General features: G+C 45.8%; 2 protein-coding genes and 1 long non-coding RNA gene across 7 annotated transcripts in view; 1 reads left to right on the forward strand and 2 right to left on the reverse strand.

The window, feature by feature from the left end:
• Positions 1 to 2,817, reverse strand: part of Kif27 (kinesin family member 27) — a 74,554-nt gene extending 71,737 nt beyond the window's left edge. For 2 of the 4 annotated variants that reach the window (XM_048447688.3, XM_048447685.3), the window contains exons 1-2: positions 2,468 to 2,595; positions 1,523 to 1,906 (exon numbers count right to left, since the gene is read on the reverse strand). In XM_048447688.3, the coding sequence (XP_048303645.1) occupies positions 1,523 to 1,820 (298 nt within the window). In that variant the 5' untranslated portion in view covers positions 1,821 to 1,906; positions 2,468 to 2,595. Of the gene's footprint in view, positions 1 to 1,522; positions 1,907 to 2,422; positions 2,596 to 2,723 lie in introns of those variants that run through there. The other 2 variants (XM_085699624.2, XM_048447686.3) reach the window with 2 other exon arrangements.
• The window catches only part of LOC146892112 (uncharacterized), a 52,297-nt gene extending 42,789 nt beyond the window's left edge, over positions 1 to 9,508 (forward strand). The window contains exon 3 of the long non-coding RNA XR_015005236.2: positions 9,205 to 9,508. This is a non-coding gene — a long non-coding RNA (uncharacterized LOC146892112). The remainder of the gene's footprint in view (positions 1 to 9,204) is intronic.
• A 623-nt stretch (positions 9,509 to 10,131) lies between these two features.
• On the reverse strand, positions 10,132 to 16,705 carry Qng1 (Q-nucleotide N-glycosylase 1). Of its 2 annotated transcripts, none has more exons than XM_048447683.3 (4): positions 16,310 to 16,705; positions 15,148 to 15,407; positions 12,966 to 13,161; positions 10,132 to 11,671 (listed from the first exon to the last, which is right to left on the reverse strand). In XM_048447683.3, the coding sequence occupies exons 1-4, from the start codon at positions 16,638 to 16,640 to the stop codon at positions 11,439 to 11,441; spliced, it is 1,020 nt and encodes a 339-aa protein (XP_048303640.1). In that variant the 5' UTR covers positions 16,641 to 16,705; the 3' UTR covers positions 10,132 to 11,438. The 2 variants fall into 2 exon arrangements, with proteins under 2 accessions (XP_048303640.1, XP_048303641.1); XM_048447684.3 differs by having other exon boundaries at positions 16,204 to 16,336.
• Between the last annotated feature and the right edge of the window lie 861 nt (positions 16,706 to 17,566).

Consider the following 17,566-nt stretch of genomic DNA (forward strand, 5'->3'; position numbering starts at 1 on the left):
AAAGAAAAGAAAAAAAAAAAACCAGGTGGTGGTGATGCACGACTTTTATCCCAGCATTTGGGAGGCAGAGGCAGCTGGATCTCTGAGTCTGAAGTCGATCTGGTCTACAAAGTGAGTTCCAGGACAGTCAGGACTGTTGCACAGAGAAACCCTGCCTCGAGAAAATGAAAGAAAAAAAGAAAAGCTGCGCTGCAAAAAAGAAAATCAGTACAAAAGTTCCCAAAACCCAGAACTAGAACTTCCATATGGCCGCTATAATATTCCTAGGTATCTTCTAAGTATCTATTTCAGCAGCTTTTTTATTTTCTAGATTATTTATATTTGTGGCTGTTTTGACAACATGTATGCATGTGCACCATGAGTGTGCCTGGTATTCGAGGAGGTCTGAAGAGAGCACCGGGGTCTCCTAGTACGAGAGTTGAGAAAGCTGTGAGCCACCATGTTGGTGCTGGGACTCAACCCTGGTTCCGTCTTACAGGACCAAGAGCTCTAATCCACCAAGCCATCTCTCTGGCCCTGGTTACCTTACTCTATGCCCAAAGGATTCTAGGACATCACGGAGACACTAGCACATCTCTGATTACTGCTGAACTATTCACAACAGCCAAGAAATGAAACCAGCCTAGAAGTGCACCAGTAGATAAACATGGTACATATCACAATGGAATTGATACAGCCATAGGGAAAGTGAAACCATTACACTTGCAAGAAGTAGACAGAACTAGAAATCACAGTTAAGGAAAATAAGCCAGACTCAAAAGACAAACACCATATTTCCTCTCAAGTGAAATCTGAAATTAAAATTATAAGCATATATATGTACATATGTGTGGCCACAAAACTAGAAAGGGGATCATGAGAAGGAGGAGATCTAACAGGAGTTGGGGAAAATGTCATGGAACATGTAATAAGAAGCAAAAATGGGAACTAACTAAAGGAAGAAAGGGATCAGCTGGAGAGAATGGGGGCATAAGATGAGGATAGGCAAGGCAGCCCAATGACTGAGAAGGACATATAACATGTGTATACCAAGATGCCTGAGAAAACCTATTGCTTTGTCTGTTAACGTAAAGAACTAATTGTAAAAGGCTATGAGAGGGTAGGGTCTAGTGCACATACTTGCAAACCAACTCTGGTGAGGGCTGAGGCAAGGGAATCATAATTTCAAAGACTACTTGTGCTACAGAGTAAGTTTTAAGGGCAACTGAGTGACGTTCCCTTGCACCAAAAAGGTAAAAACAAGGCTTAGGGATCTAGCTCAGTAGCTGGTGCTTAGCCAGCAAGCACAGCAACCAGGTTCTATTTCCAGGACCTCAGAATCAAAATCAAAATTTTAAGGTCTATGATGGACTCAAACAGATGGCCACACACCAGCGTTTGGAGCAACAAGAACAGGAGATAAGCCAAGGCTCATCAGCAAGACAAAGTCAAACAAAGCACACCCAATAAAACAGCACTCAGTCACAAATGAAATGAAGTCTTCACACACATTATAAAAGGGGAAGTGAGTTGAGAGTCTTACCAACATGGCCTCCTCCAATGGTGTATGTCTTCCCAGATCCAGTTTGTCCATATGCAAAGACCGTTGCATTGTAGCCCTCAATGAGCGACAGCACCAGGGGCTTTATGCATATATTATAAACTTCATCCTGAGTGGAATTTTTGCCAAAAACAAAATCAAAAGTAAAAACTCTGTCTCTGCCAATGATAATCTGCTGGGTATTGGGAACATCCCTCACACAAATTTGATGTTTATGAAGAACTTCTTTGCAAAGTAGAGGTCTAATCCTTACAGCAACTTTTACTGGTATTTCTTCCATGGTAGCTTGAACTTTACTGAATAGATTATCTACTTAATGTTCAGTAACAGTGTGAGAAACACCCATTTTATGGAAGATCTGGACTCCTGCATATCAAAATAAAAGATATAATTTAATTACTGGCTCCATTTATGCAAATAAAACCACACATTTCAAAGCAAAGTCTTTAGAACAGATTCTTTACCAGTATAAATTATATTACAAAGAGTTTATCTGACTTGCAAAGTGCTTAATTAATTTAATAATTAAATAATTCAGCATTTAGGTTTGGTTCAAAATAGTTGAGGGGACTGGGGACCATGAATTGGTTAATTATAAAGCTAAGGAATAAATGCAGAAATTTTCACCTCATTGGTTTGTTTTTGACAGAATCAGTGTGGCCATATGCAGTTGAAATTCACTTACTGTAATCATTAAAAATTATGCATAAATATATGGCTCATAAACAATATTCAGTCAAGTTTTTTAAAGCCTGCATATAGCAGCTATTCTTCAGATTCAGTTTGGTCCTCGGAAACCTATACACTGTCAGATATAAACTAAAAACAAAAACCAACAGCAGGGAAATCTAACTGGCTGGTAATATTTAGGGACACACCCACAGGATTTTTGAAATGTGATCAAATGCAAGGTACTGGGCCCCGTGCCTTATCATTGGCCAGGAATGGGGTCTTCAAACACCAGCTTCTCCGGATGTGGCGGGAGAGTAGAAGTTAGGGAAGCGGTCCCAGCAGAAGACGGAGCTCGCAGCATCTCATGACGGCATAAAGGGCCCCGGCGTGACCGGGGAAACAGCCCCGGGCGGGCGGCGGGCACCGCACCGAGGCTTCCCCCGTCAGTCCGCCTCACGCCGCAGCCGCGCGCGCCCCGCCGCCCTACGGCCCGCGCCCGCCCCGCGGCTACCTCAGGACCGCGCTCGCCCGCCACGTCCGCCGCTCTCCGCGGGGCCGCCGCAGACCGGTGCCGCCGGCTTCGCGCCCGTCGGACCCGCGGACACACCGTCCGGCTCGGGATAGCCCGGGTGTTCGCAGGCCGGCGCCCCACAGAGCAGCCTTTCTCCGCCCCGCCGCGCCCACGTCTTTTGTTGTTAACAGTTCTCACGGCAACGGCGCAGCACACCTCCCGCCGCCCCTCCGCGACCCCGCCCCCCGCTGGCTCCGCCCCAAGGTGTCCTGACCTACGTAGGCCCAGGTTCACGCTAAAGCCGCCCACAGGGCCCCGCCCACAGGGCCCCGCCCACAGGGCCCCGCCCACAGGGCCCCGCCCACAGGGTCCCGCCCACAGGGCCCCGCCCTTCGTGGAGTCCCCTGCTTGCCTCTGCTCCAGGAACCTTCTCTGAGTATCCCCAGTTAATGGATGTGAGCCAGGCTTGAAAATGAATCCACGTTGAGTTTCAGTCTCCAGCTACTATCTCAGGTAGCTTGTTTTTGAGATCAGGGCCTTCTGTAGCCCAGGCTACCTCCTGCCTTTGCTTCTGGGGACTAGGACTCCAGGCACCTGGCATCACACTGCTTATGTGGTGCAGGGAACTGACACCAAGGACTTTGTCCATGTAGGCAAGATCGTAGAACCCGAACTAGTGAGTGGCAAACACCAGTATCCTCAAGACCTAGGCAAGAAGACTTTCAGCATCAGCCGGGTCTACACAATGATACTCTCAGGAATTTTTAAAAAAGGTGGGGTGGGGTGGAACAATGGCTTTCAACTTTGACCTGTCCCATTAACAGAGATATAAACTTGAGAACCCAACATACTGAGGTAGTATGAAAAAAAATTACCGTATGACTCAATACATGTTTAAGTACATAAACGAAAACAAGTTTCATGAAACAATAGTTAGCTCTGCTCTAACTTTTTCAAAATTTTATTTTAATTTTATGTGCATTGGCATTCTGCCTGCATGTGTGTCTGTGTGCCGTCATTCATTCTCATAACACAGCCAAAGTATCTCAAGCGCCATTGCCATATCCTGTAGTTTACTTCCTTCTGTAGATGGAGATGTCTCTAAATGTCATCGCTGTGCGGCCTGTCTCTTCGTGTGACACCTAGAATCCTCCTGAGACGGTGCCATCTCGAACACATTCAGCCACTGTTCTGAGGAGCGTTTCATTGTCCAGGTTTCAGAGTTGGAAAGATGGCATCTCAAGACAGGTGTCTCTTATGCTTGTAATTCTGCTGTTGTCGTTATATCTCTCGCTGAGACTGAATGATGGCAGGTACCCGAAGATAGCACTGCTTGGAGGAGTGCACGGGATAAGGCAAAGAGGAAGGCCCAAAATATTCTGGATAGGGGCTGGAGAGATGGCTCAGAGGTTAAGAGCACTGGCTGTTCTTCCGGAGGTCCTGAGTTCAATCCCCAGCAACAACTATCTATAATGGGATCTAGTGCCCTCTTCTGGCAGAACACTGTATACTTAATAAAACCGCTGGCTAGACAGCATAGAGGAAGACTGTGGAACCTTGGGTATGACAGTAACAAAAGCACCCAGGACTTCCTGGGATAGCAACTGGAGAACTGCCAAAAATGGGTTGCTCATGAGTGCTTAAGCATTGCCGGGCCGTAAACGAATGATGTCCATGTGGAGTGTGGGTCCCCTGGAGGTGGAGTTACAGGCAATTGTGAGCCGCCAAATGGGTGCTGGGAATTGAACCCAGGTCCTCTGGAAGATTGGGAAGAACAGCCAGTGCTCTTAACCACTGAGCCATCGCTCCAGGCTCCTGTAACCTTTTTTATGGTTTATTTAACTTTATTTTATGTGCATTGGTGTGAAGGTGTCAGATCCCCTGCAACTGAATCATCAGACAGTTGTGAGCTGCCATGTGGGTGCTGGGAATTGAACCCAGGTCCTTTGGAAGAACAGTCAGTACTCTTAACCACTGAGCCATCTCTCCAGCCCCTCCTGTAACTTTTCTTATGATTGACTACAACTCCCTAAATTGATTTCATCGGCACAAAGGGTATAGTACAGTGATTGAACCTGTATTTATAACATAGATGGCCCAGAGTTCATTCGCCATGACTTTTTCTTCAAACAAATAACTGATTTCAAAACTCAATAATAGAATGCAACCTGCAGCTTAATGTATTTTGGTCTTCAGTGAAGCTCTAACTGACGATGGATAAGACAGTTCTACGTAACAGCTACTGCTGTACCTTGATGTCCTAGGGTTGATATTGCTCTGATGAAACATCGTGACTCAAGACAACTTGGGGAGGAAAGGAAACCGTTTATGAGGCTTACATATCCTGAGTACAGTCCATTGAGGGAAGAAGCCAAGGCAGGAACTCAAATGGAGCAGGAACCTGGAGGCAGGAGCCGATGCAGAGGCCATGGAGGGGTGCTGTTTACTTCCCCCCACAACACTCGCAAATTAAGAAAATGTGCTACAGGCCTGCTTACAGCCCGATCTGTGAAGGCGTTTTCTCAACTGAGCTCCCTCCTCTCGCACTATGTAGCTTGTGCCCAACTGAATTAAAACGAGCCGAACACGGGTTTAAATGTGCTGCTGAGAAGTAACGGTTGTCTCCTCAATTATCTGGAGTCTGTCCTTGAAGAAATAATGAGCAGCCCCCCTCTTTCCCTTCTTTGCCTCATGGTCTTGAGGTGCTCCTGTGTGCTCTCGCTGCTAGCTGTTCGCCTGTGGTGGCGCCGATTGGTCGCGGACTGAAACCTCTGAAACTGAGAGTCAAATTCTTCCTGCTCCAAGGCTGTGTGTTATTTATCTTAGGTGTTGTCTCTTTGCAGGGTCATTTTCTCCGCTTGCTGAAAACCCTGCAGGGACCCCTCCAGGCCTGGCTTGAGCCCTGGAAACCTCAAAGCCTACCCCAGTGACACCTCTTCCAACAAGACCACACCTCCTAATCCTTCCCAAACAGTTCCACAAATTGGGTATCAAGTATTCAATTACATGAGTGTGGAGGGGGGTCAGTCTCATGAAACAAGCACAGATGTTTTGCTTTAGTAACAGAGAGATGACTGATACATTACTCATCCATTGCATTTAATCCCTTGTGTCGAGCAACAAATTACCCTGAAAATTAGTGGCTTAAAACAGACTTCTCACAGCTTGAGTCGGAGCCTAGGGAAGGCTCAGCTGAGTCATGAAGCTCATGCTCTCTCCAGTGATCTGTCTAGAGAAGTGGTTTTTAACCTGTGAGTCACAGCCCCGTCACAGGGGTCACCTAAGACCATCTGAAAACACGGATGTTTACAATTCATAGTAAAATTCATAGCAAAATTACAGCTATGGAGCAGCAATGAAAATAACTTTATGGTTGGGAGTCACCACAACATGATGAACTGTGTTAAAGGGGTTGTAGCATTAGGAAGGTTGAGAACCACTAGAGTATAAATAAAATTAAGGGGAGAACAGTCCCTGATAAATAGAATGCCTTCTGCCAGGCAGTGGTGGCTCATGCCTTTAATCCCAGCACTCAGGAGGCAGAGGCAGGCAGATCTTTGTGAGTTTGAGGCCAGCCTGGTCTACAGAGCTAGTTCCAGGGTAGGCTCCAAAGCTACAGAAAAACCCTGTCTCAAAAAACCAAAAAAAAAAAAAAAAAAAAGAAAAGAAAAAAGGAAAAAGAAAAAAAACCTGTAAGTAGACACAGAGACAGCCTCGCCAGGAGCCCCACTATACCTGATGCTGCATCTAATAACCAGAACCCAATGACACCACTGGTACTCATGGTAATAGACATACAACTCTGTGAGCAGAAACCTGATGACACCCACTTGAGAGCATATCAGCAGAGACCAAGGGCGATATAGAGATGCCACCTTATCTGTCGTACTGCTGAAGAGTGTCCCCTGGGATCCTGACCGCCTGCTAGGACACGCCAACAGGTGAGCAGCCTTGGGGAGATAGACTCAGGGTCACAGTTAGGAACTTAGTGTGTGAAGGCTGTATGAAGACTCTCAGCATAATAAAACAGATTTTACTAAATTATATACACTTTAGGCTCATGCATTCCACAGACACTGTCATCCTTAAATCTCTTTCAGCTCCTGGCCCCAGGTTACACTTTGAACAATTTAAACAAAGACTGCTTAGTTGAGATGGGAGATTTACACAGCAAAGATATTATATATTATGGGAATTATTTTAAGTACACCAGTGTTACTTGTTGTGGGAAATTTTGATTGCACTCAAACACTCCCGAGAGTGCCAGTAAAGTTTACTTTGAAAAGAGGGCAGAGCTAGCCACTAGCCAACCAAGATTAGCCATAGAAGTTTTGGAGGACTGAAGACATAAACACCAGAAGTAGTAAGGAGGGGCTTAAAAAGATTCTTGGCTCTTTTGGATAAAAGGAGAGGTCACTGGTTACTGGTTGCTTCTTCTCCATCACTGCTCTGATCATTCAGGTTTTTACCCCAATTTTTTATTCTCTGGGGCTGCAGAGATGGCTCAGTGGTTAAGAGCACTGACTGCTCTTCCAGAGGACCCGGGTTCAATTCCCAGCACCGACATAACAAGATCCAGTTGCAGGGGATCTGACACCTTCATACTAATGCACATAAAATAAAGTTAAATAAACCATTATAAAAAATTGACTCCCAAGTTTTTATTGATGAAAGAATAATGGGGCAGATGCTTCAGTTACTCTTTACCCGGGTTCATCTTGCCCAGCTGGCAGAATGTTTTTCCTGCTAAGAGCACAGGAGACTCAATGGCAGACCAGAAATTTAGGATGCTTGTGGAGTACCTCCCAAATCTCCAACCTCCCTGCCTTTCTTTATGGACTCTGTTTTGCGTTCATTTGTTCGAAGGAATCCATGTTGGGTCAAGGGAAATGTAATCCAGCATTGGAAACACTGAGACAGAAAGATCACGGGTGGGGACAGATCTGGACAGATGGAGAGTCTGTTAAAAGAAAGGGAGATGAAGGAGAGAGTAGGGGAGGAAGAGGGTGAGGGAAGAGGGTACACCATTTAATACACCCCTTCCTTTCTGTTTTTGGTTTTATGAAGCCCTGGCTGTCCTGGAACTCCCTCTGCAGACCAGACTGGCCTCGAACTCAGAGATCTGTTTCTCAAGTGCTAGGATTAAAGGAGTGTGCCATCATTGCCCAGCAGAATTTCTTAAACTAGATTTGATTTAGCCTGTTTTATTGTCTACATAAACTTTTTTATTGTCTATACATTTTTTTGTAAACTAGTAGAATCAGGCTCTTTATTAGATCCATGTTCAGAGCTCAGGGAAAGATTGGGATGGGTGTGCACTTCCTGCTGCAACACACCAGATGGGTGATTCCACACAATCAGCTTTTAAAAATTATTTATTTTATGTGGGTGTTTTGCCTGCATGTATGTCTATGTACCACATGTGTGCCTGGTGTCAGACAAGGGCGTTGGGTTCCCTGGAAGTGGAGATACATATGGCTCTGAGATGCCATGTGGGTGCTGGGACTAACGTTGATCCTCTGCTGGAGCAGAGTGATCTCAGCCTCTGAGCCACCCCTCCAGCCCCTCATCAGTATGACCTAATGACTTTGGTGATCACTGATAACCACTTTCAAGATCTATTCATTAGATGGCTGAACAGTAATGCTCAAATTCTAATTGTTTTACATTCATTAGCTCAAATTACTCTGTATTGAAGTCCTCCGTAACGGTGTTCGAGCAGGAATAAGAGGGCTAGTGCTGCTTCCCCCTTTTATTTCTCAATTCTGACGGTTATGAATTGGTCCCCACCAACATACTAAAACCTAACAGTTTCTTTCCCTAGAGTGTGTGTAATTATGAATTTATAGATTTTTGTTTGCTCTCTAATACTATATTCAGTTCTCGAAGAGCCTCGAGGCGTCTCAGACACCACTGTCACCTAACAGTTTGAAAAGGATTTGTTTTTGTGTGAGCATGTTTTGTCTGCATATACGTCTATGTACCACATGTGTGCCTGGTGCCTGAGGAAGCCAGAAGACATGAGATCTCCTAGAACTGGAGTCACGGAGAGTTGTAAGCCTCCATACAGGTGCTGGGAATAGAGCCCAGGTCCTGTGCACACATAAAATAAAGAAACACACAACTTAATCGAATTTTAAAAATCGAATTTCAGGCTTGCAACATGAATACTGGTTCATATCCTGTACCACCTGGACTTTAGTTCACCCTGAGAACAGTGAGACGGGAAGAAAGCGATGGGGCTGTAATAGCTGCTCTTTACATTATGAAAATCAAACTAACAGTTTCTGTCTTGGAGAAAATCTTGACGGTTACCATCTAAAAAATGAAACTTTTTTGTTCCCCATAGGCTTACTGAGGTTTTTGTTGTTACTATTTGGACGGGGCCTTATATTATGGTCCAGGCTGGATTGCACTAGAATTCATTATATAGCACAGACTGGCCTCAAACTCACAGCCATCCCCCTGCCTCTGTCTCTAGAATTCCGAGACTGCAAGCATGATCCACCATGGCTTCCTACAGATGTTCTTCGGCTGACAGACTTTGAGCTCTGTCATAGCAAATATGGAAATCTACATGTGACATTTGGTGGCCTGGCTTCCAAATGCACAACTGCATTTACAGCACAGAGGAAACCATTTCAGAAAGCAGTCTGAAAACTGCAGCAACATCAGAAGTAAGTGGTGCCGCTGCGGGTGGGAGACAGACAGATCCGCCACGCAGAGAGAGCTGGGTATAGAGCTTATTTATTGGATACTGAGAGGCGTATAAGGGTATGAGGGTTATGGAGGGAAGAGAGGTAGTAGCATTAGTGAAAACTACTTGCAGCAAGGGGCTGGAGCAGTTGAGAGTGCTTACTCCTTTTTAAGAGGACTTGGTTTGGTTCTGGGCACCTTCATCAGGAAGTGGATAACCTCTGCAACTTCACTTACAGGGAAGTCTGACAACTCCGGCCTCTGCAGGCATGCACGTGGCACACATAAACCCACGCAGGTGTGCGCATGCACACACACAATTGTTAAATCTTTAAAAAAATATTTATACTGGTATGATGGTGCACACCTTTAATCCCACCACTCAGAAGGCAGAGGCAGGTGAATCTCTGTGAGTTTGAAGCCAGCCTTCTCTACAGGGCTGAATGAGATCTTGTCTCAGAGAGAGGGGCTTGGAAGAAGAGGTACAGAACATGGCAGGAGTACAAAGATTAAGCTGAAAACTATCAGTTAGGATGCTTTGAGTATAAGTTACAGCAAATTAACCGATGACAAGAGCTGAATCACCGGGACACACACGTGGTGATAAGGAGACACTCAACACCTGCAAGTTGTTCTGAATTCTACACATGTGCCATGGCAAGCACATGCATTGCACACACACACAGTAAATAACAAAATGAAAAAAAAAACATTGAAAATGTAATGTGGTTTTTAATCTCAACCATGAAGCTCACAGAGAGAACAGGTACCACAGGTACAACAGAGCTCTGGATCCTCAAATTGGCTACAATAGGGGAGGGTGAGGCCCTGTGGCAGTGTGCTTGCCTGCAGAATGTCAGGGGCCCTGGGTTCCATTCCCAATATTGAATGGAATAAACACAAAGGCTACTGCTGTCTCAGCTGCCATGCTTTGACAGACAGACCCTCTCTCAAAGAAGAGAGATTTCGCTGGGTCCTTCCTGAAGAGCTACAATCCCCATTACCAAGATTCACAAGCCTGGAGACAGGGTGGGCATCGATCGCCTGGCCTATCAGATCCACAGGCTCCGATCCTATAGGGTCACACAAGGAGGGACAGCTACTTAGTGGAAGCTGTGTCCTGCTCAGGTCAGACCTTTACACACCCAGTGTCCAGCAGATGGCAGCGAGGTGCCTGGACACAGCAGCTCTCCCTGGCTTCCATGGTCACTGTAAGAATATAGTGGTGAGGAGAGCTCAGCTTGAGTTACTGGTACTTGTTAGTGCCCAGAATGGGTGCTGGGAACCAAATGCATGTCCTCTACAAGAGAAGCAAATGTCTCTTTAGCACTTGTTTTTGAACTTTAAGACAATCCAGGATGGCCTAGAACTCATCTTCCACCTTCTGAGTACTGGGATTATATGTATATAAATTCTTAGAAAAGCAATAGTCTAAGTGCTGGAGAGATAGCTCAGTGATTAAGAATACAGGCTGCTCTTCCAGAGGTCCTGAGTTCAATTCCCACCAACCACATGGTGGCTCACAATCATCTATAATGAGATCTGGTGCCCTCTTCTGGCCTGCAGGCAGACAGGCACGCAGAATACTCACTAAAAAAAATGTATAATTTTTTTTAAAAAAGCAATAATTACACACCAAAGACTATCTCTATCTAATATTAAATTATTATAACACATAGTAAATAAGCTGGCGTGTGACTCAGTGGTAGAGCACTTCCCTGGCATACACAAGACATAGGCTTGATCCCCAGGGCCATAAAACACAAAAAAGGGGAAGAGGAAGAAAATGACTACAAGTTGAGAAAAGCTACCAACTAAAGACATGGATATTATCATTAAAAATTATGCAGTATGATTATGGGGATACAAAATGATATGCTAAGAAAAAAAACAGAAACAAAGACTGGATAGTCAATTACCTATTCTTGTAATTTTTGTCTTTCTATCAAATCAAAATTGTGCAAATGACTGCAGGATCTAAAAGTGCAAGTCTTTCCCCTGGATCCATCCACATGCGGGTCAGTAATAAACGCAGCGGGTGCGATGGAACGGGACTGCGCTCATGTCATCCCTGTGGTCGCGGGCGTAGTCCCACAAGTGATAATCCAGAAGGATGGAGTTGATCTCACCCTGAGGCTTTTCACCCCTTTCTTCAAGAAGCTCCAGAAGAGAGTCCCGGATGAGCTCAACACACCAAATCGAGCAACCTCTAATTTCCACCTCTTGTTTGTCTCCATTTGAGAGCATTTCTCCTGCAATAATTAAAAGAGAGGAAGAAAAAAAAATCATTTTATAAACCTCGGCATTAATGCAAGATTACAAGTTAAATTCACAGTGACAGAGGGTGTCTGCCATGCTTCTGTCATAAAACTTAAGGCACCCAGTAATCAAGAACTCACTGGATGTGAGCATCACAATTTAACAGCTTGTTACTTTCCAGCGACAGCAGAGAGACGGAAAGGACGGCTCCAGGAGCACAGCCCAGCGAACTTCAGATGGATAAAAACCCTGTTTACATTTATTTCACAAGAGAAAATGAAAAAGTAACAGAAACTCCTCTACCTGAGAGGTAAATCAGCATGAAAGTGGCAGTCATTTTCTTATAAAAAGAAGTCACGCTCACATGAACTTTTCAATGTACCCAGCCTATTCAAACAAGTAAGATGCCCAGCCTTACTCTTCTGTAACTGTGCCCAAGCATGACAACAGGTAAGCCCAGGAAAGAAAGCTCTCTCTAAAGCCTGTGCATGCCACCTCTCTCTGATCCCACCTCCATCACAATGGAACCCACTCAGCTCAATCACCACACATTAATCACTGCATCTGTTTCCCACATCTCCATGAAACAAATTTAGATTTTAGTTATCCAGCTCTGAAATGATAATGTCCAAGTAAACACAATTTTCAATAATGGCTACATTCCACAGTGTAAACAAGAAAAAACATTTTCTTTATATTTCAATTACCCTTGCATGTTTTATTCCTTCCTTCCTTTCTTTCTTGGTTTTTTTTTTTTTTTTTTTTTTTTGAGACACGGTTTCTCATTGTATCCCTATCTGTCCAAGAACTCACTCTGTGGACCGGGCTGGTCTCCACTTCACAGAGATCTGCCTGCTTGTGCCTCCTGAGTGCTGGGATTAAAGGTGTGTGTGTTACCATGCCCCATTCAACATGGGCTCTTTCTCCTTGTAGCCCAAACTGCTCTGGAACTCCCCACCCTCTGCTTCTGTCTCCTCAGTACAGGAAGCCACCGCCTTGCCCAGCACATAGATCTCAATGCCAGTGCTCTGTTTTGGAAGCAAAGGAGAGTTGTTTGTAAACAAAACCAAACAGCAACAAACCACAGAGGGGCAACGAGGGGCTGAAGAGATGGCTCAGCAGTTAAGAACTCTGTTCTTCTAGAGGACCCAGGTTTGATTCCCAGCAACCACATGGCAGCTCACAACTGTGTGAATATCCAGTCCAGTGAAGTGACACCTTCACTCCAAGTCACATAAAGTTAAATAAATCATAAAAAAAAATTTAAAAAAAATAAAGGCTGCAAACCTTTGCGAAGCTTCTCCAGCAACTTGTCGGAGTATTTCAGGGCTCCAAGGTAAACGAGAATCTGCGGCAGTCTGTAGTCAGCAAACATGGTGATGCTGGAGATGTCTTCAAAACAGCCGTCCCCCTTTCCTTCCAACACACTCCATGTGTCTGCCACAAGGATCTGGGCTCGCTTGTAAAAGGCAATCCTTCTCCCCTGTGATTGGAGAATATACACCACTGGGGCTTCTGAAATCTTACTGGATTCTATTTAAAGAACGCCCAGATCACCTGGGTCTGGACCTCTACAGCCCTCTCCACCCTCAAGCCTCTCATGAAATGGTCTGCCCCCAAAGCCTCCAATGTATAGACTACAAAAAATACTGATAATTAAAATCTATTCCTAGTCTTGATCTCTGTGGCTATAATCTCCATGTTTTATATCAGATCATCTACTGAAAATAATCCACAACTAGCTCTCAGAACATACAACTACCACCTCAGAATATCTGAATTAGCAAATACCATAAATAAATACAGTTTTGTGTGTGACAGGATCACACGACAATGCCCTGGCCAGTCTGGAACTCAGTCCTCTCGTCAGCCTTCCAAGAGCGGAGGCTGGACATGTGCACCACCACATACCCCTGGAATTAATTTAAGGACAAATCCCATAGAGAAAGTCCACAAGGGTAGGAAGTGTTACTCAGAGATAGAGGACTTCCTCTGCATCCTGGAGGCCCTGATTTGACCCTAACATCACAAAAAACATAGCAAAACAAAACATCTAAAGAACTGTTGAAGATGGCTTATCAGGTAAAGCCACTTGCCACCAAGTCCAACCTCCTGAACGCCACTGTGAAAAAAAACAACTCCTAGAAGTTGTCCTCTGACATCCACATGGGTGCCTTGGCACACATGCAGTGTACACATAGGTTTGGGTGTGTGTGCACATGCACACACACAAGTAAGTGTAAAAACCGAAGTAAATTTTAAACAGCAAAAAAAAAAAAAAGATACCTAAAAACACTCCAAAACACTCCGTCACAATGAGAAATAACCTATTACCCAACTTAAGGTTTACCTACTTTTATGAAATGAACAAATATTCATTAAGGACTTTGGGGTGGGAGGAGGCTGGTTCCCTGCACCCACACGGTGGCGGTCACAGCCATTCCCAACACTGTTGCTTCTGAACTTCACAGGCACTAGGCACATACACGGCACACACATACACAGGCACTAGGCACACACACAGCACACACATACACAGGCACTAGGCACACACACGGCACACATATACACAGGCATTAGGCACACACACGGCACACATATACACAGGCACTAGGCACACACACGGCACACATATACACAGGCACTAGGCACACACATAGCACACATATACACAGGCACACACATGGCACACATATACACAGGCATTAGGCACACACATGGCACATATACACAGGAAGCAAAACATGAATGCATTCATACACAAATCAGACATATCTAAAAAAGAAGAAACTTGGGGTGGGAAAGGAGACTTCACCACTTTTCTGTGGCCGTGGCAAAGCACCATGACCCAAAGCAGTTTAGAAAAGGAAGAGTTTATTTGGGTTGACAGCTCCAGAGGGAGGTCTGGGGCAAGGGGCCTGGCCAGTGGCACACACAACACAGGAAGCTGAGAGCACAGCTCAGACACATAAATCAGAACAAAAGATATTCAGCGGCAAGGATTCCAAAGGAATTTTACAAAAATGAAACCTAGGTGTGTAGGGAGCATAAAAGAGTCATCATTTAAAAAGTACTCCCATTCAATTGTTTTGTATCCTAGAAGAAATATTACTAAAAAAAACAGTGTGGAAGAAAGAAAACATACACCAAGCTTTTCAAGAAGTTCTTTTTTCCTAAAGAAAAACTGTTATACATTCCACTCTGATTTTCATCCAACTCTGTGAACTTTTTAAAGTATTAACTGTGCTTCTTTAGCCTCAGGTGATGCCATTCTATCGAGGGTTGAAACATTTTAAAAACTGACTGGAAAACAGAAAGTGACGGGTGTGAAATGCAAATTTTGTTACTGCTTCTAGTCCACCATGAGCTAGCTTTCAATTTTAAGTGGCTAGCATTAAAAACAGCTCTGGCAAGAAAAGCATTAACTCGGAGTTAGTGCCCATTCTAAAATCCTTGGCTACAAACTCACCCCAAACTGCGCCTCATCTCTGTAAGAAGGAAAATGTTCAACGACCAAGTGCATTAACCTCTGTGCACTCTTTTCACTTTTTTGGACACAATTAAGAAAAGAGCCGCCGAACTTCTCCAGCAGAATCTTCCCAGTTTCATTGAGAATCCGATGTCGTTCTTCTATTAAAGGCATGGGCACAGCAGTGTCTGAACGGAATATATCCCGAACTTGATCAAGAGTCACGGTGGCATAGTAGGAGGCGCTGGTTACTGGTATCCCTTTAAAGACCGAATTCAGAGATGGAGAAGTTGCAAACAATATGGAATCAAATTCGTGTTAAACAAGACGGAGTGCGAAGGTGCTGGCCTAACCTGAGCATTCGAGGCAGTAGGATGGGATCCCTGTGCGTTCAAGGCCAGCATAATCTGAATTCTACACCGGCCAGGGCTATTCAGTGATTCTTTCGGAGGACTAGGGTTCAATTCCCAGCACCCACATGGTGGGTCACGGCGTTTTGTAACTGCAGTTCACGGGGATCGACGCCCTCTGTGGCCTCCGTGGGCACTGCATGCACGTGGTGCCCAGACGTGCACGCAGGCAAAAACCAAACGGGAAAAGGAAGAACCCCAAAACAAAAACCATACAAATGAAAAATAACTCTAGAATAAGTAACCAAATGAGTGTTCCGGACGTGCATCAAAAGTGCACAAATAACCCCACCCCTCGCTGTCTGCTTACTCAACCACTCAATGTGGGGCGTGTATTTCCCTTGCATAAAACGTTCTATAATCTGTCCTTTTCTTCTCCAGGCGGTGTTTGTTTATATATATATATATATATTTTAATTTTTCACTTGTTTTTCTGCGAGAGGGTCTCGCTCGCTATGAGACTGGCCTAAAACTACGTTGCTCAGGCTGGCCTAGAAACCATAGTGATCCTCCTGCCGTGGCCTGGAGTGCTGGGATTGTAGACAGAAGCCACTACGCCCCACTTAAAGTGATTATTTTTTCTTTTTCTTTCTTTCTTTCTTTTTCTTTTTTTTTTTTTTTAGAAAAAGAAAACTGGCTTTGTCACCTCTGCTGAAGGCCGCGTTGTTTCGGTCGGGCTTTTGCTCTAGGCGGAGAGAGGGACACCTCCGGAAGCGCGCCCGGGGCTGCCGGCGGCGAAGGGCCACACCCACCTTGGTCGAGCGCCCGGTTCACGGCGGCGCACAGGGCCCAGTAGCCGGTGTATGCTGTCCCTCCGTAGCGCACCTCACACTTGCGCTCCTCCTGCTCCGCCCAGAAGGAGAAGTTGAGCGAGTCCACCATGAAGACCCAGTCGAGCGCCGCCTCGTCTGCTCCGCGCGGGTTGAGCTCGTGCAGGGCCTTCCAGTGCTCCACGCGCCAAGCCGAGGCCGCGGGCAGCAGCAGCTCAGCCGCCCTGCGCACGCCCTCGAGGTCCACGAGTACGTCGCGACTGTTCTCGGCCACGAACCTCGCGGACTCGCGGGGCGACAGCGGCGCCTCCATGCTGAGGGTTCCCTCGGCCCCCGACGCCGCGGGGAGCCTTGGCCGCTGCCACACCCTCGGGCCCACTTCCGGGTCGAAATCCGGAAGTCGCCCAGAAGACTTCCGGCCGGCCTCTGGGGATCGCGCAGGTCGTGGGACTCAAATTGCTGTCCCGCGCCGCCTGGTGGCGAGATGGAGACAGACTTCGGCGGCCGCCAGCAAGCGGACTCCCGGGCCCCTCCGCACACCCTTGGCCTCAGTCCCCAAGCTTCAGAATTAGTCGGAACATGGAGTAGACGAGGGAACAGTATTGTTAAACCTCATGTCTGGCCTTGTGCTCGACCCAGAATTTCCTGCACGTGACAGGAGTGATGGTGACCCTGGTTTGCAAGTAAAGGGGGAGGGATACACACTCATTGTCGAGGTTCCCCACCCCCAAACAATGGCCAAGGCTGAAATTTATACCTTTGTTTGCCCATCAGATTTAATGAAGGGACTGTATGAACCAACCACAGACGCCAATCATTCTGACCATTAGGTTGTGACAGGGTAGGACAGTGCAAAAGTTCCTCTGTCGTGTATTCTTGCTGAAACAATTTCAGGTTTATCTAGAATCTGATCATGATGGACAATCCCATTGACAATTACCCAACTCTATTCTAGGACCCAGAGGTCAGCAAACTGCCTTCCAGCCAACTGCTTTTCTTAGATTTTGCTATAACTACTTGCTTCTTCAAAACTTCCCTGCAACTGCTGAGCGAGGTGACAGGAGGTGGTTTCTGCCTTTAAAAAACTGGTGATTGGGCAGGTTGGTGGTGGCACACGCCTTTAATTCCAGTACTAGGGAGGCAGAGGCAAGCAGATCTCTGTGAGTTTGAGGCCAGCCTGGTCTACAGAGCAAGTTCCAGGACCGGTCCCAAAGCTACAGAGAATCCCTGTCTCAAAAA

The sequence above is a fragment of the Myodes glareolus genome, chromosome 14, assembly GCF_982192425.1.
Source record: "Myodes glareolus chromosome 14, mMyoGla1.1, whole genome shotgun sequence".
In the NCBI taxonomy this organism is placed as follows: domain Eukaryota; kingdom Metazoa; phylum Chordata; class Mammalia; order Rodentia; family Cricetidae; genus Myodes; species Myodes glareolus.